This window comes from Pelophylax lessonae (assembly GCF_965119305.1).
Source record: "Pelophylax lessonae genome assembly, chromosome: 10".
Taxonomy (NCBI): Eukaryota; Metazoa; Chordata; class Amphibia; order Anura; family Ranidae; genus Pelophylax; species Pelophylax lessonae.
The window spans coordinates 69,464,398-69,489,616 of NC_138777.1; the positions used below are offsets into that span (position 1 = coordinate 69,464,398).

The following is a 25,219-nucleotide window of genomic DNA, read 5'->3' on the forward strand; positions in this document are numbered from 1 at the left end:
TCATCCTATTCGTAGAATAATCACCTTTTCTCAGAGAACACTGCAGGATCTACTAATTACACGTGATTTTTACAGCAAAGGATAACTTGCTCTTCACTATAAAGCCAATTAGTTGCTTTTAGTGCTGTAAGCAATTTAGAATGCCTTCGATAGGAATGTAAATCCTAGGATTAGTATTATGTGCTGTTGAAAACAGTGATAGCTCCAATAACAAAATCCTTCCCCTGAGTAACATAAACTCCCTGGTATTAGAAAATAACAGTATAATAAATGTGAAAAATGTCTGAATTTGTGATGCCTACAGCAATTTACTGGTTTATGGCTAAAACGTTTGTATAGGTTATATATGCTAATTTGCTGCTGTGGGCAATCTAAACCATTAGTGTCCATTGTAAAAAGTATGGGGGGGGGGGGCTCAACTGTGGCCCTTAATGCCACTAGGAGGCCAAACATACTATTTAGCATATGCAGGGCTTTTTTTCTCAGAGAATAGGTGCTGGAACTCCCCACTTCTGAGTCACCCCTCGTCTCCGCCCCTACCCACCTCCGAGCACCACCCCTTGGTTCCACCCCCTACCCACCTCCGAGCACCACCCCTTGGTTCCACCCCCTACCCACCTCCGAGCACCATCCCTTGGTTACACCCCCTACCCACCTCTGAGCACCATCCCTTGGTTCCACCATCTACCCCCCTCTGAGCACCATCCCTTGGTTCCACCCACTACCCACCTTCCAGCACCACCTAATTTAGAGAATACAGAACCAAGTATCATTTGTAGTGCTAAGTAGTTTGTATGGAATTAGTTAATGGTAACAAGAAAAGCAGTAAAATAGAACCCCTAGAATCAGCAACAATAACCCCCCCCCAACAATAGATCCCCTCGTCCTCCACTGTAACAATAGCCCCAACCACAACAAAATGCCCTCCAGCAACAATAGATCCCCCAGCAGCCAGCATCAATAGGCCCTTCAGCTCACTCCACTGACCCAGCACCCCTTTGCCATTGCACACATTCAGACTGGAGGTTCCGGAACTGCGTTCCCCCCCGCGTTCCCGCTTTAAAAAAGCCCTGAGCATATGCAATGCTACAGAAGACTGTCAGAGACTGCAAATATGCCACAGGAGATGTTAAGAGTAAATAAAAAAAAAGTCAATGCTTTCGAAAAGGACTGCTAGGGTCTGGGGGGTCATCCAAGGATTAAAGGGTCACATGTGACCCTCTAGCCACGCGTAGGGCACCAGGGCTATCTAGACATTTTATACATGTGGAAATTTGTACTCGTATTGCAAAACGTACAGTTTTATTCAAAAAGGCCGTGCAAAAAGTGGAAAGACCTGTAACCAACGGCATGGTAAATTTATAGACGTGGCTTCACATGGGTGCTTTTAAGTTGGCCTGTATAAGTTTTAAGTAAATATAATGAGTGCATTAGGGTAGTCTAGATGCTGTTCTCTAACATAATGTAATCCCTCACATTTAAAAGAATTTCCAAGAAAAATAAAATCCTCTATTTATCTGGGCACCTGTCATGTAATATCATGAGGGGGTTCGCTTCTCCAATCGTGGGGTATTTTTTACTATAGAAAGAATATTACATTGTAATGTTCTTCTGGCCAGGGATTGAATTACTTAAAGGAACAACATGCTTTGATCCTGAACCTCTCCTCCCCTTCTTAAAGTAGAACTAAAGGCAAAACATTTTATTTTTTATTATTTTGGATAGGGAGGGTTAAAACCCCTGACAGATTTGATTTTTTTTTCATCATCTGAGTACCATTCGGATATTTCCCTTCACTGTCTGTCCAATAGCCAAACAGGAAGTGAGAAGAAATCCCTGAAAATTAGGGGAACTCCTTGGAGACCCCCAGGTCACCAGTGCTAATGTCCTCTTTGGAAGATATCTCCTCTATTATTTTTGTGGGTACAACCCAAAATTTGGGATTTTCTTTACTTTGACTTTCAAAGATAATAATACAAATGGAGAGGAAGAATCTTCCGAATTAGGGCATAGACATCAATAAAACCTGACAGGTGTCCTAATCTCTCTATACTCTTATCAAAAAATGAAAAAAACAGCTTTGCCCCTTAGTTATATTTTAATCAAAATCACTTGCAATGAAGAAATATAATTTGTAAAATTAAACTAAAATTAAACTAATAAATTAAGCAAATCTATGTACAAGAGTTCAGTGACTAAGCCCATGTGATTTTAACCACTTTAGCCCCGGAAGATTTTACCCCCTTCCTGACCAGGGCCTATTTTGCGATTCGGCACTGCGTGAATTTAACGTACAATTACGCGGTCGTGCGACGCTGTACCTAAACGAATTTGACGTCCTTTTTTTTCCCACAAACAGAGCTTTCTTTTGGTGGTATTTGATCACCTGTGCGATTTTTACTTTTTGCTCTATAAACAAAAAAAGAGCATCAATTTTGCAAAAATAACAATATTTTTCACATTTTTTTTATGAAATCCCCCCCCCCCCCAAAAAGTAAAAATCTAAATTTTTTAACATTTTGGGCCAATTTTTTTTTTACCATATGTTTGGTAAAAAAAAAAAAATTGCAGAAAGCGTATTTTGATTGGTTTGCGCAAAAGTTATTGCGTTTACTAACAAAGGGAAAGATTTTTGTCATTTTTGTTGTTTTTTTTTTTTTAACGCGTAATGGCGGCAATCTGCAAATTTTTTTGCGGGACTGCGACATTGCGGCGGACAGATCAGACCCTTGACTGACATTGTTGACACTTTTGGGGTTACCAGTGACATTTCTACAGTAATCAGTGCTATACATGTGCACTGTTACTGTAAAATTACACTGGCAGTGAAGGGGTTAACTTTTTTTGAGAGGGAGGGGTTATGTGTGTCCCTAGGGGCGTGATTCTAACTGTGATTGGCTGTGGCTTGAGGTGTAGGAACAGTGATCAACGGTCCTACATAGTAGAACCATATGATCACCATTCCTACACAGGGGAGAATGACAGGCGGCTTGTTTACATCAGCCACCTGCCTTTCTCCCTCTGCACCGACGATCGCCGAGTGACCGGCGGACATCGGGTCCGCCGGTCACACGCGCGGGGGGGACCGTGACCACGCGGGAGCGCGCCTCCGGCGGCGCGCGCTCCCTAGACCCTCACAGGCTACAGACGTAGCCCTACGTCGCTCTGCCTGTGAGGGGCTGACCGCCGACGTAAATAGCCGTGCGACGGTCGGCAAGTGGTTAAAGCTCCTCTAGGTAAAAAACAATCACATTTCTTTTCTACTGCCCTGTACCTAATGTATACAGTACAATATTTTTAAAAATGTGCTTTAACCCTTTTTCTGCCTGGTCTGTATGGCCTACAGCACTGCTTCCAGCTGGCCAGGTTGGTCCACCGTACGGACATGCTTTCCTCCTTTGCTATAAGCTCATGGTCCTTTCAGTGAGCATGAACTTATAGTAGAATTGTTCAGCAGAAGCTGCTGAACAAACTGATAGCATTGTTCCAGGCAATTTACCTAAAATGTGACACCCCCCCCCCCCCTCGCTCTGCCGTTATGTCTTCGGCCCCTCCACCCGCCTATGCTAATATTAAAAAAATGCCCACCACCCCCACTCTAACTCTCTCTCTTACCCTGCCTGCACTAATTCCCTCCACCCAGCACTTCCCCACCCCCTCACAAACCCCGATCCCCTTGTGGCTGCCCTGCAGCTGTCAGCTTCCCTCCTTTGCCAGCTGCAGATAGCCACAGGGGGATTGAATTGCTGAAATAGACCCCCATGCTGCTCTAACCCCCCTCCAGTACCCCTCCACCTCCCTGATGCCCTCTCCCTGAAGTTGCTAGCTGGCTCTCCCTCCTTCCCTCCCGCCTGCTGCAATTGCTGACCGATCACTGTCAGCATGGAGAGCAAAGGGCAGGTGAACATGTGTTTTACCAGCCCCTTTCCTTTCCTGAAAGAATACAGTCAGCAATCACTACAGATTGCTCCTGTATATTGTATATATATATGTATATTGCTCCTCTATACAGACTCCTATCCATTCAGCTACAGTGCAGCTCTGGATGCATAGAAAGGGGCTGTCTTCAGTCCCTTTTTCTGTTTCAAAAAGAGACATTAGAGGTCTGTTTATACCCCTAATATCTCTCCAAATCAACCCCCCCCCCCAAAAAAAAGTAACAAAATATTAAAAATAAAATGTACCTGTGCAAAAAAAAAACATAGTACTTCTAAATCTCCCTTGTCTCTGAAGCCTGATCCACATTCGGATTGTGCTCTAGTGGCAATGTGACGACTCCTCACCGCCTATATTAACCCCATTTACCAACAAATGCACCGCAACGGCATGCATTGCATGAGGTTGTTGGCTGTTTGTGGCATTTCCCTGTTGACACAACTGTATAGTGTTCGGCAGATGGCATCATTACAAGTTGGGTGAACTTTGCAGTGGATGCGAAGCATCATAGCATCAGCAACTTGTCAACTGCCCATTGCAGCTTAAGGGCGGTGTTTGGCCAGGGGCAAAAACACAGCTCAACCGTGCATTTTTGCTGCTCCCAACCACAAGTCTAAACAAGGCTTAAGGTCTCGTTCACGCAGGGCATACTACAGCAAGGCCGTGTTTAGCTGCTCCCAACATGTATACTAGTTCCAGATCAGTGATTTGTTAAAAAGAGAAGCAAGTGTGAAGATAAAAGCTCCAGCACTTTTCATGTTGGCATAAGAAGCATGTTTAATGATGCTGAGCTTCATTCCACCTGGAAGAGGATTGGTGACCAAGAGTCTAGACAGTAGGTCAAGCTTTCTTTACATTTTCAACTGCTTAACTATATATATACACACAGTATATATGCCTGTCTATTAAATGCATATTTGATTCATTTTAACCACTTGCCGACTGCTCACAGTATATTTACTGCGGCAGTGAGGCTCTGGGGAGCGAGTGGCGCGCTCCCGTACGGTCACGGACCCCCCCGCGCGTGTGACCGGCGGACCCGATGTCCGCCGGTCACTCGGCGATCGTCGATGGAGAGGGAGAAAGGCAGGCGGTTGATGTAAACAAGCCGCCTGTCATTCTCGCCGGTGTAGGAATCGTGATTATACGGTTCTACTATGTAGGACCGTTGATCACTGTTCCTACCCCTGAAGCCACAGCCAATCACAGTTAGAATCACGCCCCTAGGGACACACACCACCCCTCCCTCATGTCCGCCGGTCACTCGGCGATCGTCGATGGAGAGGGAGAAAGGCAGGCGGTTGATGTAAACAAGCCGCCTGTCATTCTCGCCGGTGTAGGAATCGTGATTATACGGTTCTACTATGTAGGACCGTTGATCACTGTTCCTACCCCTGAAGCCACAGCCAATCACAGTTAGAATCATGCCCCTAGGGACACACACCACCCCTCCCTCTCAAAAAAAGTTAACCCCTTCACTGCCAGTGTATTTTCACAGTAACAGTGCATATGTATAGCACTGATTACTGTAGAAATGTCACTGGTAACCCCAAAAGTGTCAAAAATGTCAGTCAAGGGTCAGATCTGTCCGCCGCAATCGCCGCCATTACGCGTTAAAAAAAAACAACAAAAATCTTTCCCTTTGTTAGTAAACGCGATAACTTTTGCGCAAACCAATCAAAATACGCTTTTTGCGATTTTTTTTTTTTTTTACCAAACATATGTAGCATAAAACAAATTGGCCGAAAATTTAAAAAAATTTTGATTTTTACATTTTTTTGGGGGGAATCTCATATAAAAAAATGTGAAAAATATTGTTATTTTTGCAAAATTGACGCTCTTTTTTTGTTTTTAGCGCATGATCAAAAAAAAATTGCACAGGTGATCAAATACCACCAAAAGAAAGCTCTGTTTGTGGGAAAAAAAGGACTTTAAATTCGTTTAGGTACAGCGTCGCACGACCGTGCAATTGTCCGTTAAAGTCACGCAGTGCCGAATCGCAAAATAGGCCCTGGTCGGAATGGGGGTAAAATCTTCCGGGGCTTAAGTGGTTAATATATAGTTCTGCTTTAAAGGTTGCATTAAAGGCCTAGTAGCCACTCTATAAATCCCTGTAAAATGCAATGTTGCTCTATAATTGAAAAAAAGTATTTTCAGTTCCTGCCATGAATGGTAGCCATTTAGTTTTATTTGTTCCCAACAGAGATATGTTCTAGAACCTAAGAAATGTAATGTGTGACTCTAGCTAAAGAGGATTTTGTGCTTTTATTTTTTTAACAACTGCAAACAAAGCTTTAAAGTTTCAGTCCACCCAATTATGATATCTCAGTTTTTAGTAGATGATAAACCACCTGACAGTTTATTCTATCCCTTGGGGACTCTATTGGTGACATCTCTGCAGTGGAGTTTCTGGGTCTGCATACTTGCTGTGGCCAATACCACAGGGTTACCATTGAGTTTTTTAATTAATTTATGTTGTATAGAAAACAGCGGGGGAACTGGAACAAATGTGGGCAGGAACAGTCACAATTACCAGAACAGGGAGGAGTCTGCAGTTATGGCAGGGAGATCTTGCCAGTCATTGTCTTGGAGACATTTTAGAAGCTAGAGGCTGACTCACTCCAAAAGGCTCCATCTCTAACATAATAATCACTTCTGGGAAGACTGATCCTTTAACTGCCGATTTTGAAAACATGCATACCTGCTTCAGCTATATACGTTTTTATTGCTTTAGTGATGCTAGGAAATATGTACACTGTATTCATTTATGGTATCTATCCTGTCTTGGCAGAAACAATTTACAGACACACCGGGGTTATAGATGGGGAATTTGTCCATTTTGAGATCCTAGATACTGCAGGTCAGGTATGGATCTATTTTTTTATTCTCACATATTTTTGCATAATTGTGAGCATTGGATTTATAACGGAAAAGCTAAGGGGACTATGTCAAGAGCGTTTTTATGCAGCAGTGATTAAAACCAAAGATATACCTTTTCTGCTGTAATTCACAATGCTGAACTTGGACCCCTTGGCAGCTCCAGGAAAAAAAAGCTTAAAATACCTATACATGAACTGTATGACCTACCAAATTATTTCACATAATTAGGAAACAAGTTATCTACCTATGGCAGCTAAAACAGTTCATGCATAGGTATTTCAGCTGTGTATGACTCTGTATTGCAAACTGGTTTCTGGATAACTGCTGTTGTATTTAGAATATTCATTCTTATTCCTTAAAATTTTTTAATAAGATCTTCACAAAGTAATATCCCACACACCTACGGGCATCTGTATACCTTTTCGATTTTCTGGTGAGTCATGTGACAAATTTTAGTTTAGCAAAGCAATTAAACCACAAGCAGCTCATCAAGCAGCTTACCAATTGCTTTTCTGCTGGGAATGCCTTCTGGGGAGGCAATAAAGTGAATGGGGCTGCAGTGTATGGGGGGGCAGGCAACATTCACTGCTATAAGATGAGGGGTAACACAAATCAAATGCTTCATTATGCTCTTTTGTATTCTGAGCCATTTGACTAAACACACATTTGTATGCCCTGGAGAATGGTGGAAAAGTGGAGGGGGTTTGGGGCACTGTCCATTTTTATCATCTGCTTATGAGGCCTTAGACACAAGAATATTAAAAAAAAAAACTCTAAAGCCTAGTTGAAGTCATAGAAATAGATATTAAAGGCCCGTACACACGTACCGATTGTCGGCCGTAAATATTCGGCCAACGTCCGATCGGCCGATTGTCGGCTTGTTAGTATGATGCTTCCGACAACCGACTGTGACTTTTTGGCCAAACAAAATCTGGTGTGCAGGCTATAAAATTTTTGTAGGCCAACAAAGAACGGCCGATTGTTCGTCAGTCAGTACAGATTTCGGCCGACAAAAAGCAGATGAGCAAGACTGGGCATGCTCAGAGAAGAAAAAACACACGGAAAGTTATCCATCACATGACATCACTTCTGCAGTCGGTTGTTGTTGGCCGACAAAATTCGTGTGCAGTCTTTAGCACTTTTCAACCTACACGACAGCACCGGACAAAAGACGGCCGAACGGTCGGCCGACAATCGGTGCGTGTGTACGGGGCTTAAGTCAGATAGACATTGCACTAACAACTTTAATTTTCATAGTTGTATCTCTATGTTTCTGGTAATGCAGTTATACTGCGTGACTAAATATGATTATATGTGTCATCCAGAAGGCAAAAGAGTACTACAGAGTCCTAAAGACCTGGTCGAACATACCCCATTCTTTTTCAGCACTGCAGATCTATGCAAGAATGGGTGTGATTGTTATTCAGCTATGCCAGCATAGAGCACTGCAATGGGAGGGCAGAAAGTGCATTTACCAAAAGAAGAGTAAAAGGTAATTTGACCTTTCTATGACCAGAAGTCATTTAGGTCTAGATGTCCTGGCCACATTTAGCAGTTTCAGTGTGTCAGTTAATTTTATCATATCTCTATAAATAATATTCCTACTTACGGTGGTTGTAAACCCTCACATTCTGTATACCCAGGTAATTGACTGGCCTCGGGTGATACACAGATTAAACAAATCCTTCTACATAAATTTTACTTGCTTATCTACGGTCTTCTCTTTTTTACATTCCTTCAAAAGTGGTGAATTGTGATACAATTCTTCTGAATCTGTCAGAATTTACAGAGGAAAGGGTGGAAAGCTGCAGTTAGAGCTCTATTACATTGTGAAGCTTATTTGAGGAAAGTCATCCCCCCCCCTTCACACATGGGACAGGAACCAAGGAAGGATACAGAGATGTGTTGTGAATAGACAAGCTGTGTGCTGAGCTCTCTTCCCGTCACATATTTATCTCATGTTTTGGGAAAATATCTTAGAAGTGACTCATGCTGATAACAGAGGTACGAAGCAACAGAGAGAAATGACACAGAGCTTAGGAGAGAGACAAGTAAACACTACAGATATAAGTGCTTAGTTCAGATTTCATGACTGCGATTTACAACCACTTTAAATAAGTTTTTATATATTAGTTACAATTTAGGATTATTTTGCTTGCTTATGTTTTTAACATAGGCAGATAATTGAATAAAAATAAAAAAAAATTTTTTAAACATTGACATTAGTGTATATGTATTTTTTTTAATATGTAATTATAACTTATTAAGACACACAAGAAAGGTGCTTAAGCCTAGCGCTATTATGTGTGCCACATCCCTAGTAACAGTATGCAAAGAGTGGGGTTCCCCTAATTGGGACTTTACAGGCACATAAAATTATATGAAAAATAGTTATTAAGAAAAATAATTTTATTTGTAAACATATATATTAATGGGTTAAGAACAGTGCAAGCAAATAAAGACAGGTAGATCAACCACAATAGTCTGAACTAAAAACCCGACATGTTTTGAAGCCAGAGGAATTTGCTTCTTCTTCAGGGATGGTTCAAACGGTACTCTAGTAAATAGATAAATTGACATGTAAAAAAACGTAAATTTTTTAAAGGTTTTTTAAAACATTGCAACGTGACTATAGAGGTTCACATAATGAATACAATGACATTGGCGAGTACTCACAGGGTTGAAAAATAACTGTACTTAGGTAGCCTGCACGGTTAAAAGCATCTGGTGGGTGCGAGTGTCCTTGCGACAGAATGCAATAATATAGATGGTGGATAAATATACCGGTTAGTAGACCACAGCTGTTTAGGTCAGGTGTATAACCTACAATCACTGGACATCTGAAGTCCTCAAATTGAAGAAGCCAGGGACAGCCTTTTAACATAGGTATATGTCAGGAGCATAAGTAGCACCGATCTGAAAAATAGACAGATCAGGGCTACATTGGTAAATGTATTCAGTTAATAGACAAAGGGAAATTTATTTATAGCACTTTGACAGGGAAATGTGCCGTAAATAGCCCAACATTAGAAGGGAATTTGGAGACAATATAAAATATAGCGGCTAAATACAGAGCCAAAAAGATCACTTAAACTTATTGCATGGTGAAAAAGTCTATTAGGAGAAAAAGGGCAGTACCTGTATGTTAAAGGTGATACGGCAATCGGCGTCCTCTCTGCACCACAGCCAGCAAACAAATGCGCTGGCTGTGTGTTGCGAGAGGTGCACTATAAGAGTGCTGGCCGATTGATAAAAAATGTGTGTCAGCTGGCTTCATGGGGAAGGGCTTCCCGGAACGCTGGTGACGGGCCCGCCCTCAAACGACGTGCGTCACACATGACACAATGTGGGCGGGAGCGGCATCTGCGCTCCACCGACACGGAGATCAGAGCCGGAAGTGTGAACACACTGCGGCTCCTGATTGGTCCAGGCTGAACCACATGGGGACAGATGGTGGAAGAAAGGGACCAAACTACCACGCGCGCAGCGCGGTGTATGTCTCCCCGTGCCGGGATGTCCAGTGAAGGAGGGGCACAACCCGGAACGAAAACAAATTATGGGTTTATTAGATTAATTGCAATACAAATATTAATTGATACAATCACATTATATTCTTTTGTATTGCAATTAATCTAATAAACCCATAATACTTTGCTATTGCAAAACTTTTCCCAGCAATTTGTTTTCGTTCCGGGTCGTGCCCCTCCTTCACTGGACGTCCCGGCACGGGGAGACATACACCGCGCTGCGCCCGTGGTAGTTTGGTCCCTTTCTTCCACCATCTGTCCCCATGTGGTTCAGCCTGGACCAATCAGGAGCCGCAGTGTGTTCACACTTCCGGCTCTGATCTCCGTGTCGGTGGAGCGCAGATGCCGCTCCCGCCCACATTGTGTCATGTGTGACGCACGTCGTTTGAGGGCGGGCCCGGCACCAGCGTTCCGGGAAGCCCTTCCCCATGAAGCCAGCTGACACACATTTTTTATCAATCGGCCAGCACTCTTATAGTGCACCTCTCGCAACACACAGCCAGCGCATTTGTTTGCTGGCTGTGGTGCAGAGAGGACGCCGATTGCCGTATCACCTTTAACATACAGGTACTGCCCTTTTTCTCCTAATAGACTTTTTCACCATGCAGTAAGTTTAAGTGATCTTTTTGGCTCTATATTTAGCCGCTATATTTTATATTGTCTCCAAATTCCCTTCTAATGTTGGGCTATTTACGGCACATTTCCCTGTCAAAGTGCTATAAATAAATTTCCCTTTGTCTATTAACTGAATACATTTACCAATGTAGCCCTGATCTGTCTATTTTTCAGATCGGTGCTACTTATGCTCCTGACATATACCTATGTTAAAAGGCTGTCCCTGGCTTCTTCAATTTGAGGACTTCAGATGTCCAGTGATTGTAGGTTATACACCTGACCTAAACAGCTGTGGTCTACTAACCGGTATATTTATCCACCATCTATATTATTGCATTCTGTCACAAGGACACTCGCACCCACCAGATGCTTTTAACCGTGCAGGCTACCTAAGTACAGTTATTTTTCAACCCTGTGAGTACTCGCCAATGTCATTGTATTCATTATGTGAACCTCTATAGTCACGTTGCAATGTTTTAAAAAACCTTTAAAAAATTTACGTTTTTTTACATGTCAATTTATCTATTTACTAGAGTACCGTTTGAACCATCCCCTGAAGAAGAAGCAAATTCCTCTGGCTTCGAAACATGTCGGGTTTTTAGTTCAGACTATTGTGGTTGATCTACCTGTCTTTATTTGCTTGCACTGTTCTTAACCCATTAATATATATGTTTACAAATAAAATTATTTTTCTTAATAACTATTTTTCATATAATTTTATGTGCCTGTAAAGTCCCAATTAGGGGAACCCCACTCTTTGCATATTATTAAGACACACACTGCCATCTGCAGATTGAGAGAAGAACTATAGGCAAAACTTTTTTTTTTATTTTTTTTTTTAATTTTGTATAGAGTACGGGAGGGTTATATTCAGTGGCGGCCCCGCCCTTCCATTTTGACCCCTCCCGTTTCTCAGAAGCCCCACCCCTTATAGACTCCACCCATTTTGTCCCCTGTATTTTGCTTGCGTGAACAAATTCTCCCAATATATCACATATTAAGGGGTTCATCACTACTAGTATATCCCATAATAGGGAGCAGGGGCCCTATTATGGGATACACTGACTGAGAGTGGCACAAACCCCACAGTACAGACCCCCAAGCACAAACCCCACAGTACAGGCCCCCTAGCACAAACCCCACAGTACAGACCCCCTAGCAAAAACCCCACAGTACAGGCCCCCTAACACAAACCCCATAGTACAGACCCCCTAGAACAAACCCCACAGTACAGGCCCCCCAGCACAAACCCCACAGTACAGGCCCCCTAGCACAAACCCCACAGTACAGGCCCCTAGTACAAACCCCACAGTACAGGCCCCTAGCACTAATCCCACAGTACAGGCCCCCTAGCACAACCCCACAGTACAGACCCCCTAGCACAAACCCCACAGTACAGACCCCCTAGCACAAACCCCACAGTACAGGCCCCCTAGTACTAATCCCACAGTACAGACCCCCTAGCACAAACCCCACAGTACAGGCCCCCTAGCACAAACCCCACAGTACAGACCCCCTAGCACTAATCCCACAGTACAGACCCCCTAGCACAAACCCCACAGTACAGACCCCCTAGCATTAATCCCACAGTACAGACCCCCTAGCACAAACCCCACAGTACAGGCCCCCTAGCACTAATCCCACAGTACAGACCCCCTAGCAATAACCCCACAGTACAGGCCCCCTAGCACTAATCCCACAGTACAGACCCCCTAGCACAAACCCCACAGTACAGGCCCCCTAGCACAAACCCCACAGTACAGGCCCCCTAGCACAAACCCCACAGTACAGGCCCCCTAGCACTAATCCCACAGTAGAGGTCCCCTAGCACTAATCCCACAGTACAGACCTCCTAGTACTAATCCCACAGAACAGGCCCCATAGCACAAACCCCACAGTACAGGCCCCCTAGCACTAATCCAACAGTACAGGCCCCCTAGCACAAACCCCTCAGTACAGGCCCCCTAGCACAAACCCCACAGTACAGGCCCCCTAGCACAAACCCCACAGTACAGACCCCCTAGCACAAACCCCACAGTACAGACCCCCTAGCACTAATCCAAGCTTACCTTGCAGTGTCTCCATCATCAATGTGAATGCAGTGACCAGCTTGCCGTGCCCCCAGGGCCATCATCAATGCAGTGCCAGTGCCACTACCAAATCAGTGATATAAATGATTTTCAGCTCCAGTACGGCAGATATTCTCATAGCTAGGATATAGTCGGGTAGCAGAAGTCATCCGGTCGCCATTAAAACTCGGTGGGCCCCCTATCAACCGGCCGCCACTGGTTATAATCATGTCAGATTTTTTTTTTTGCCATATATGCCCCATTGCAGAGCTTTCCCTTCACTTCCTGTCCCATAGCCAAACAGAAAGTGAGGGGAAATCCTTGAAAATTAAGGGAATTCCTTGGGGACCCCCAGGTCACCAAGAACTAGTGTCCCCATGGGAAGATCTCTCCTCTATTTTTTTTCAGGGGACAACCCAAAATTTGGGTTTTTCTTTCACTTTCAATGATAATTATAAACAGGACAAATAAGAATAGTTGTATCTCCTTAATGGGGTCACAGAAAGCAATAAAAACTGAATTAATTTTAAACTTGTATCTAATCACTATACCATAAAGTAGATGACATAGGGTTGGTTTATTGAAGACAAAAAGTTGCCTCAGAGCTTAGTGAATGAAGAGAAGTTTCACTTTGCATAGACTGGATTATAGAAGTCAGAAGATTGTAAGCTCTGGGGCAAATTCCCTTGCAAAATGAATAGCATATTTGCCTTTAGCAAGTTAACCCTATAAGTAAGAACAACTTTGATCGGTTTCAGGTCTTTAGTAGGGACTGCAGAAATCAGTGACGGCCCAGTCTGACAGCTTGCAGTGACGCATAGCAGAACATAAAATTACTGTTCCCTCTTTGTGGTTGGCAGCATTCTGTCTGCATCTAGCCATGATAATCACAAAGAATTTCTGGCTGTGCATCACGAAGAGCTGGGGCCACCATCAGCCGGTCATTGCTTTATATGGGAGTGACTGCAGCTATTTACCCACACCTGTCATTCCAGATGCAGGAAACTGCAGACTCTTGCCATTGGAAATTGCAGGCTGTTCTAATTGTCTATGTAAATGTACCTTTATTCTCTTGGCAAAGACTTGTGGATTAATAATAAAATTGACTGTATTAGCTAAGCAAAAAAAGGGGGAGACGTGTTTTGACATAGCATGCAGACCACATGAAAAAATAATGGTTAAAGACAAACTGCAAACAGACATCTGACAAAGAACTTGGGTTTTTTTAAAGGTAATTGGGGCAAGTGGGATAATCTATCAAAATGTAGAATAAATTGGACAAAGGTGCATATAAGCTTGAAGGATGATCATTTTTTATGCTTACAATGTAATGCAACCTTAGCCAATCCCATTTATCTCACCAATATTCACACTAATTTTATGTTTTAGCTTAGCTGAGTTTTTTTAACATGGAACCCTACAAATCTAACAATGGTTCAGCTGCTGATATGCGACTGAAAACAAGTATGGGCATAACTGCCATCTAGTGGAAATGTGTCACATTGACTACGATAATCCATTACTGGAATACTCCTTTCACAGTAGTCAGTGGCACATTTGTGCCCTATATATCAATGACATAGTAAACAAAATAACACATTTTTATAGGTAATGTGTATACTTAGATATCAGAAAGGGCAGCACCAGCAGATGCATATTAAGGTGTTGTTAAAACACATTGCAGTGCTAGTTTTATTCCTTCTACCTTTAAACGTTATACAACTGTACACTTTATTTAAATCTATGCTCAGCTGTATGTAGTGATGCGTTATAGCATTTCACATATAACTGCAGAGGATAACACACACACAGGCAAAAGAAATGACTATCAAATATAACAAGGCAATCAAAATGAGTAAAAATGGGGATTTAGTCCCACCATATGGCCATATCGGGCTCAAGCACACCACTACGTCAAAGTACCCCATCGTCAGTGGGTCCTACACTATCCATAAAATGAAGGATAAATTCAACCTCTCTATACAATTGTCGATACTTACTCCTTACATGGGAGAGATGTGCAACTGCACTATAAGCGACTACTCCTATATCTGCTTACTGGTGGACACTGATAACGAAGTACAGGTGTGGGAGGGTGGGGTGCTCAACCCCAGAAGTCTGGTCAGGACTGAGTGTATAACAAGCAAACAAAGGGTTGGGGGGGTCACAACCTGAACATGCATTTCTAAAGCTGGTGCTGCTGTAAAAACCAATATCCCATGTAAGGAGTTAAGCCTCGTACACACGAGTCGAAATTCGGTCGGGAATTTTCGTCCGACGACCGATCTGCCAATTTTCGGCTTGTTAGTATGATGCTTCCGACAACTGACTCAGACTTTTCGGCCGAAAAAAAAATCTGGTGTGCAGGCTACAAAATTTTTGTCCTCCGTCAAAACATGTCCGATTTTCGTGCAGTCAGTACAGATTTCGACATGGAAAAATCTTCTGAGCAAGACTGGGCATGCTCGGAGAAGAAAGAACACAAAGAAAGCAAACCAACACATGACATCACTTCTGAAGTAGAATTTTGTCGTGCAGGAAAATTCGTGTGCAGTCTAGGCACATTCCAAACAACAAAACACCACTCTGGACAAAAGATGGACGACCGGTCGGCGGAAATTCGTTGCGTGTGTACTAGGCTTTAGTATCTCCAATGGTATAGAGAGGTTGGATTTATCCTTCATTATATGGATAGTGTAGGACCCACTGACAATGCTCCTTGGATTAAATGCACATTTATGTATATGTTCAAGCATATGGACTTTATATGGACTATTTGCGGATGATTTTCTGATTTTATGTCTTTTAGTCATTTTTTAAGGGTTGCATGTAGGTTCATGTTCCATATATGCTTATGAACACTTATGTGGTGGTGAGTTATGTTCCACCATCCCTGCGCTACTGAAATTAGTTTTGATATATTTCATGACCTTATCATTTATCAGATTTTATTTTTTCGGTACTTTGACATAGTGGTGGGCTTGAGCACGATATGGTCATATGGTGGGACTAAATCCCCATTTTTACTCATTTTGATTGCCCTGTTATATTTAATATTCATTTCTTTTGCCTGTGTGCGATATCCTCTGCAGTTATATGTGTATATTGTTTTTATAGCAGCACCAGCTTTAGAGCCGGTTCACATAGGCGCGACCCGACTTTGCCGGGCGACCTGTGAAGTCGCGGTGCTCAGCCTGACAAGTCGCCCCAGTGTGAACCGGCTGTTAGAAATGCATGTTTAGGGTGTGCCCCCCCATCCTTTGTTTGTTTGTTATAGCATTTCACAACAACCTTCACAAAATTGCAACATTCTCGATTATTTATTTCCACATGAAAACGCACATCAAAGGAGCATTTTATATTTTTACTTTCCCTAAAGTTCAGCTTTAGAGCTGAACTTAAGGATGGAGGGGAGCAGATAGACCCCCCTCCGTTTTTTTTTTTTTTTCTTTGCAGGATTGAATTTGACCTGAAGGTTAGCCGGGTGCAAACAGACACAAGTCCATTTACATCCAACTGCCCAAAGAGGAGAGTGGTGGATCCAATCAGGTCTGGCTGGAAAACATACAGCTGGACCCGATTGGATCTCTCGTGTGAAAAGGGTCCTAACCTCCCTGGCGGTAATCCCGAGTCTGGCTCGAGGTTAATATTCAGTACCAAAAGCGGTAACCCCCAGCCACACTAGGGGTTACCTTGTAGTGAAACTTACCTTGTCCCTACAATCCCCTGATGTCCTCTGACTGTGTCCACTGGCTGATGCCGGCATCCGTCTTCTGTTTCCTTCCCTGCGAGCGCCGCGACGCAGGGGGGCGGAACCAGGCGGGAAATTAAAAAAGATAAAAAAAACATGACACGATGCATTGTAATCTGTTAGGATTTCATCACTGTATCAAACCATTTCACCTCAGTTTTGTCCCTAGTGCTTTGTCCAGTGCCCTGCCTGCACTTACTGTTTTATTCATTTTATTTTTATTAATAATTTTTTATAAATTATTTATTTTTAATGAATTTATTATTTATTAATTTAATCTATTCATTTATTAACAATTTATTTTAAAAATGTATTCATGTTTACTGTTCTATTCCTGAGAATTACAGGCCTACAATATAAAACAACAGATTTCCATGCAAAACAATGTACTGCTTTGACATTCAAAAATACTGACGTAATCAGACTGCCAGGGAGGTTAAAGAATAATTCAGTTTGTCCAAATAAAAAGATTTCAAATATTAGAAATAAAAGATAAGTCTACCCCAATATATTTCAGGTTTAGGTAGATGACAACTGGTTGAATTAACCATTGGTTCCCTATCCAAGTGACTTTAGTAGTGATATCAGTCTTTTTATTTTTTTATTTTTACTACATTATTATTGGAAAAACAAAATAAAGTGTGAAACCATTCTGTCCGAGAAAGGTTAAGACTGCACAAAAAGATACTCTCTGATTAGAAGAATCTAGGTGATTCAACCTGCAACTAGCTATCCATAATCAAAGTGGTCATTAGGGTTGGACAGGCTCTAACTTTAACTGTTATGTTTTGTGGCATAGATAACTAAATTAAGTAGTTATGGCCAACTATCATTGTTTTTTTTTTTTTAAAGAGAGATTATTTTACTACAGGCCAGTGGGCTGTACAATTTGCAAGGAAAGTTTAACTTTGTCAGTGAATTTTCCCCAGAGCTTTGTAAATTAGGTGAAATGCCACTTTCCAAAAAAAATCCTAAAACAGTATTTTTTCATACACATGATTGGGTGATGGAAATCATTATTATTATACAGGATTTATATAGCGCCAACAGTTTGCGCAGCGCTTTACAATATCAGGAAAGACAATACAGTTACAATACAATTCAATACAGGAGGAATTAGAGGGCCCTGCTCGTTCGAGCTTACAGTCTAGAAGGGAGGGTCAAGTGAAACAAAATGGAGATGGAGATGGAGAAAATGGAAGTACGGTTGTTAGGTGTTTGTAGGATAGGCTTCTCTGAAGAGGAGGGTTTTCAGGGATCGTCTAAAAGCTAATAGAGTAGGAAATAAATCGGACAGATTGGGGTAAGGAGTTCCATAGGATTGGAGAGACTCTGGAAAAGTCCTGGAGGCGAGTATGGAAGGAGGTGACGAGGGAGCTAGAGAGGAACGAAGAGAGCGATTAGGTTGTTATTTTGAGACTAGGCTAGTGATGTAGCTGGGGGCTAAATTGTGGATGGCTTTGTCTGATGTTGTTAGTATTTTGAATTTAATTTGTTGGGTGAGCGGAAGCCAGTGAAGGGATTGACAGAGAGGAGTAGCAGACGCTGAGCGATTTGTAAGGTGGATGAGTCTGGCAGCAGCATTCATGATGGATTGAAGGGGGGATAGCCTATGTAGAGGTAAGCCAATGGGAAGGGAATTGCAGTAGTCGAGGTGCGAGATGACCAGGGAGTGAACTAGGAGCTTTGTTGTGTCATTGGTAAAAGGGAGCGTATTTTGGAGATGTTGCGGAGGTTGAGGCGGCAAGATTTAGACAGTGATTGGATGTGGGGCTTGAAGGAGAGTTCAGAGTCCAGGACAACACCTAGGACCTTGGCATGCGGGGATGGGCTGATAGTTGTGCCATCGATATTGACAGAGAGATCGGGGGAATGGGCACGTGGTGGAGCAAACATTATACGTTTGCTTTTGGATAGATTGAGTGATGTGACATCCAGACTGATATATCTGATAATAAATTAGTGATACGTGAGGAGACTGAGGGAGTGAGCTGAGGGGTGGATGAATAAATTTGAGTATCGTCAGCATAGAGATGGTATTGGAGGCCATGGGAGGCTATCAGCTGACCCAGAGAGAAGGTGTAGATTGAAAATAGGAGAGGTCCAAGAACAGAACCTTGGGGGACCCCAACAGAGAAAGGAAGAGGAGAGGAGGAAGTAGAATTGTAAGTAATGCTAAAGGTGCGGTTAAATAGGTAGGAAGAGAACCAGTGAAGAGTACAGTCACAGAGACCAAAGGCGTGGAGTTTTTTGAGGAGAAGGGGGTGGTCAACCGTATCAAAGGCAGCAGAAAGCAGAATGAAAAATATGCACAAACGAGTTCTTGGTAAGTGCATTTCACAATACCGAGTTGCTGTCAGCGTCATAAATGGAAGATGTACCGTCCTCAGTAGCTTGAAATGGCTTACGCGTTCCGAGGCTTAGCCTCTTCTTCAGAGCCTACCTAGGTGACGGCAACTCAGTATTGTGATATGCACTTACCAAGAACTCGTTTGTGAGTGTTTTTAATTCTATATTTAATAAAGCCTTTTATGGAGGATAATGCGCTAGGCTAGTGTGCCCTTGTTTTTGTATTTTGATTGCAGTGATTTTGGATCGCCCTGATCTTGAAGGGGCTGCAAGGCTGAAGCATTTAGGAGAAGCCAAGTGTATAGTCCCTGGTAGCCGCATGTGTGTGGCTGAAGCTGGTCAGAACGTCACTTCCCTGAGCGCAGGACATAGGTGCATTGCACCAATTTTTGTTAGGCTTAATTATTAACCTAGCAATACAGACAGAGTTGGGATTATGGTAGAAGGCTTTATGACCAGCATCTGAGATTCAAACCAAATGTCATAGGCCAAATCAACTTACTGCTTGCCAAATAACCATTTTGGGTGGCATTTTGAACAGAATAGTTATGTCACTATTACTAAATATGCCAAATTAGGAACATCCATGGCAGGACAGCGGCTGAGAGATTAGCACTTCTGCCTTGTAGCATTAGAGTCATCGGTTGAAATCATCATACTATCTGCATGGAGTTCGAATGTTCTCCCCGTGCTTGCTTGGGGTTCCTCCCACACTCCAAAGACATGCTGGTAGATTATTTGGCTCCTGTCTTAATTGGTGCCAGTATGTCTACGTATGCAAATGAGATAAGGGACCTTGGATTGTAAGCTTTTTGAGGGCAGGGACTGATGATCTAATGTGTATCCAATTTGTAAAGTGCTGCATAAACTGTCTGCACTATATAAATACCTGGAATAAATAAACACCTTGTTGTTGTGGAAGCACTATGCTACAATATATTTCTACAGCTAAAATCTTTTTTTTTTTCCATTTTTCAAAGGAAGAGGACTCGCTTCAGATCGAAGAGAAGATTAAGTGGGGGGACAGTTTTGTCATTGTGTACTCGGTGACAGATCGTTGCAGCTTTGATGAAGTCATGAGATTATGTTTCCTCATCAACCACATCCACTCAGCAAATAAAAAAGGGGCAACAGAGCACCCACCTATTGTAATAGTAGGCAACAAGAAAGATCTCCAGTTTGATCGCATGGTGTCTATGGACGATGGTGAAAAACTCTCCAAGGCATTGAAGCACCCTTATTTTGAAATTTCCACCAGAGACAGCTATGAAGAAACCGCCATGGTCTTCAATACACTCTACTGTGAGATGCAGCGGCAAGGATGTCTCTCCCCGGCAACCTTCAAGAAAAGAAATGCATCAAAGTTAATGGAGAAGATTCCAAAAATTTACGCCAATTCTACTTTAATTGCAAATGGCAGGAGTTTGAGTTTTAACTCTTTTCGAGATTTTATTCCAGAGTGAAAAAAAGAGAACATGGGTCAGTTCTATGTTCCTTTTCCAGTATGCCAGCCCTTAGTGATGAAATATGTCCTCACTAGTATGGTGTATAGGTTAGAAGAGAATTCAGTTGAAGTTGAGTTTGCCATAGGTCACACTAAAACCTTTTTGCTGAATAATTTGGCAAATAGCTTTAGACCTTAGGATGACTGAACATCAAAAATGAACTGCTGAGAAGAACGAGATGGCCAATGAAGACAGTTATTGATTGGTGTATACGTCGCTGAACATCCTTGCTCATTAAACCAAGTTATAGAATGATTTTAGAATATGATGCCAATCATATCCCCTCCCTGCCCATATAAACCCACTGGATATAAAACACAGCTTTTATTATCTACCATTAGGACTCATTCACACATAGTACGGTGACTGACAGTTTTCCACACTGGATAAATGCCAGTCACCGCTAGGGCAAATAGAAATCAATTGTTTTCCATGTGTCTCATTTAATCTGCAATCCAGCCCTGAGGTGCAGTGCAGTGAACTGCAGTAAAATGCAGACATGTATCATTTTACCGCAGTGCACAGGTTGGCACTGCATGTCACCGCACAGCAACGTGACACACTGCAAAGCTTTGCGAAGACATCAAGAAGTGCACTTCAAAAAAAATTAAGAAAAAACCCCGAAGTAAATAGTGTAAAGCGTATCACACTTCCCCTCACATTGGCCCAATAAAGCCGAAAAGAGAAAGCTGCCCGCATACTAAAATGGAGCCTTTAGCATGCGGGCACTGTAAACATTCTCCTATTTTTTTTCCCTTTTTGTAAATATCAGCCTTTATTTGCACTAATTCTAATCTTTTAGTCCCGGTTCACATTTCTGCGATGCGGGAACGCTGCAAATATACAGCGTGTTCCCGCATCGCATCCGCACCCCTGGCAGTTCACACTGCCATATGCGATACGCTGGGGGTGTCAATTAAAATTTAATGACACCCTCAAATCAGATCGCATATCGCAGTGCGATCTGAAAGTTCGCACAGAATCGGATCGCACTAGTGTGAACCGCCATGCGATCCGATTCTGCTGCGGACCAAAAAAAGGGTCCTGTGCGTGTTAGGTGCTATTGCGGTGCGAATTCAGCCATACAAACTGTATGGCTGAATTTGCACTGCACAGAGATCACATGTAATTTTAGGAGCAGTACGCTCCGAATTACATGCGATCTCTGTGATCGCACAAATGTAAACCGTCACCTAGTGCTAGCTATGTGGCATTTACTCCTGTTGGTGTATCACCAATATACCGTAATGGCGGGCAATACAAGCTATGTTTTATATCCAGTTGATGTACAGGGATTATAATGTGCATCAAATCTTATGCAGAGTAACAACTCACAGTCCCACAAAGTGATATATTATTTGGACTGGTAAAGACCTTCATATATTCATACATAGGTTATGGAATGAGCACAAAATGCTTTCACCTACTGTACAGATTTCAGGCAGAAACAATCTGTTTGTGTGATAAATGTTTCTGATAGACTGCATTTGGCATGTAGTGGATAACTGGTGGGAAAAATTCTTATACCATAACTGCATGCGGTTTATGTGTTCAATTATAATCCTTAAAATATTCCTTTTTTCACAGTCCCTTATTTATATTTTTTTCCACATTTACATGTATAGTAAGGTGACCAGCAAAAGTGACAAGGGTTGGGACAAACTGTAACCCTGCTAGGGTAATCATTGTTGGTTGAGTATTGATATGATGCGCTGGAAGCTTCTCGTATACAGGAAACAACTTTACTTACATGGAGGATAGCAGAACATATCTTAAAAGCATGGAAACCTGAACTCAACTGAACACTTAGAAAAGGACTTCCTCTCATTGCATCATACAATAGATTTAAATGCACATTACACTATAACGCTACAGTGCCCCCTGCTACGTAGACAGGTATAATGTATATACTGTATATAGTCACAGTACATAAGCAAATTGGTGTTGTTCTTCCAACAATCATTTGGCTAAAAGCTAGCGTTTCACTGACAAAGAAAAAAGTTCCCTACGACGTTAGTCACATCTGGAAATGTTCCCTTTCGGAAAGACAGGGTAAAACGGAGGGGTGGAGGTGTCTGTCTCTATGTGAGAAGTGATCTCAAAGTTAGTGTGAAAGAGGACCTAGTTGATGGAGAGTGTGATGAGTCTGAAGCAGTATGGGTGGAAATGTACATGGGTGTGCCTAATACAAAGATTATCATTGATGTTTGTTATAGACCTCCCAGTATTAATGAGGAGGTGGAGACTCAGCTCCTGGCACAGATAGAAAGGGCTGCAAGGGCTGGGAATATGATAATAATACGGGATTAGCTGATATATCGAGATCCGATATGCACTTTCCTCGATACATCGTAATCGGCCACCAAGGTGACCGATATTTCGGGAAAGTGCTTGTACCGGAGTGATGCCTGCAGGTAGAGGCATCACCCGGTACCGGCGTCCATAGCCAATGGTCAGTTGTCTTGTAATGACAAACCAATGTGGCTGAGAAGCCGTTCGGCTGTCCTTACAAGGAGCGGGATGGGGGACCCCCCCTCCCGATACCCGGGCAACCAGCCTGCACTGCTGCCGAAGACCCGATCAAAGCCGCATTCGGCTCTGATCGGGTCTCCATGTAAAAACCCGGAAATTATGTCATGACATCACTTCCGGGTACTCAGTGCCAGATTAAAAAAATGACAGCATTCAAAGCAGCCAAACTTGGCGTTTTGAATGCTTTTGAGTGCAGAGGAGGGGTTTGGGGTTTTTTTAGACCCCCAGATCTCTCCACAAGAGTACATGTCAATGATAAAAATAAAAAAATATATATTTTTTAAATGTACAAAAATATCGGCCGATACCGATATGCATTGACCAAAATATCGGTATTGGCAACGAAAAACCAATATCGGTTGATCACTAATTTTTACTACCCTGACTTTGACTGGAGTAATGGCACTGCTGGAACAGTTAAAGGGCAAACATTTATAAACCTATTAGAAGACAATTTTATGGTACAGTTTACTGAGGCCCCCACTAGAAACAATGCTCTGTTGCACATGGTAATCTCAAACCATGCATAGCTTATTAATAATGTTCGTATAAAAGAATATCTGGGTAGCAGTGACCATAATATGATTTCATTTAATGTTAGCTGTAAGCAAAAAATGCATACAGGAAATACAAAAACACTTAACTTTAAGAGATCACATTTTCCAAGGATGAGGGCTGCTCGCCAGGATTTAGACTAGGAGGGAATATCGGCATCGATGATCACAGAACAGAAATGGGAAATTTTCAAAAAGACTGTATGCAAACTCACTGCAAAGTATTTTCCCATGGGCAATAAGTTTAAAAGGCTAAAAATAAAACCTATGTGGCTTACGGCCAAAGTTAAAAAAGCTATAAATAATAAGAAAAGAGCATTTAAAAAAATATATAAAAATGAAGGAACACAATCATTGTTCAATTGTTACAAAGATTATAACAGAATATGTAAAAAGGAAATCAAGGATGCAAAAATTCACAATAAACGACAGATTGCAAAAGATAGTAGAACAAACCCCAAAAAAGTCTTCAAATATATTAATAGTAAAATGGTTAGGTCTGAGCATGTAGGTCCTTTACAAAATAATCAGGAGTGGGTGACTGGGAACAAAGAGAAGGCAAATTTATTAAATACTTTCTTCAGCTCTGTGTATACCAAGGAGCATGGGGGAGCTCATGACCATAATGAGGATGGTATTGACACAGCCCCAAATGATCCACAATGGCTCAAAAGTGATATGGTCCTAAAATATTTAGACAGAATAAGGATGGATAAAGCGCCTGGACCAGATGGCATCCACCCTAAATCCTAAAAGAATTGACCATTGGATTGGCGTAGGGCCAATGTGGTGCCTATATTTAAAAAGGAAATGTAATAAATACTGCAATTATAAATTATAGTACAAATCACATTCAGCAGCGCTATGTATGTTTGCACATGACATATACAGTATCATATAAAAGTCCACATATAACACTGTGCAGGTAAATAATGTCCTTATGTTTCTCTGCTGGGGAAAAATGGTTCAAACATTGGTGGTACTCCCAATGCTCTATAAGGATCGACACAAACACCTTCACCACACCTCAAGTGCTCCCAACAAGAATGGGCACTCACCAGATGACCCCAGGTCATAGACGTCCATGCATTGGTTGCATGCACCCTCTTAGAACCACCGGATAGAGTCACTCTTTCTTTCCCATCAGAGGAGTCTGTGTGCTCCTCAGATATCCAGATCAGGTGACAGGATCGTACCAATGTAAAGCAAGCAAGATATAGGAGACGGATAGTGTGATATCTGTGATATCGTTTAGGATTTATTAAACATATACTGACACACGTCCACTACCCCCCATTTCCAATCTGCTTACATTTAAAACAATCATTAAAGCAAAAAACGTAATAGGAAGCCCAGACGAATAGCCTTCTCACCGCCAGTACCGTTACGCCGCGTATTCCCAACGGCGAGTTCCGGAACTATGGCCGTGACGTCTGTGGTTTGCTTGGAGAAAGCGTGCTTACGTCCTGATGCATTTTGTCACAGGGACTTCAACCGAGGA

General features: G+C 42.3%; 1 protein-coding gene across 2 annotated transcripts in view; it reads left to right on the top strand.

Moving 5' to 3' along the window:
* The window catches only part of LOC309565640 (ras-related and estrogen-regulated growth inhibitor-like), a 117,210-nt gene extending 96,158 nt beyond the window's left edge, over positions 1-21,052 (top strand). For both annotated transcript variants that reach the window (XM_082270596.1, XM_082270595.1), the window contains 2 exons: positions 6,728-6,801; positions 20,108-21,052. In XM_082270596.1, the coding sequence (XP_082126722.1) occupies positions 6,728-6,801; positions 20,108-20,590 (557 nt within the window). In that variant the 3' untranslated portion in view covers positions 20,591-21,052. The remainder of the gene's footprint in view (positions 1-6,727; positions 6,802-20,107) is intronic.
* Positions 21,053-25,219: the final 4,167 nt, after the last annotated feature.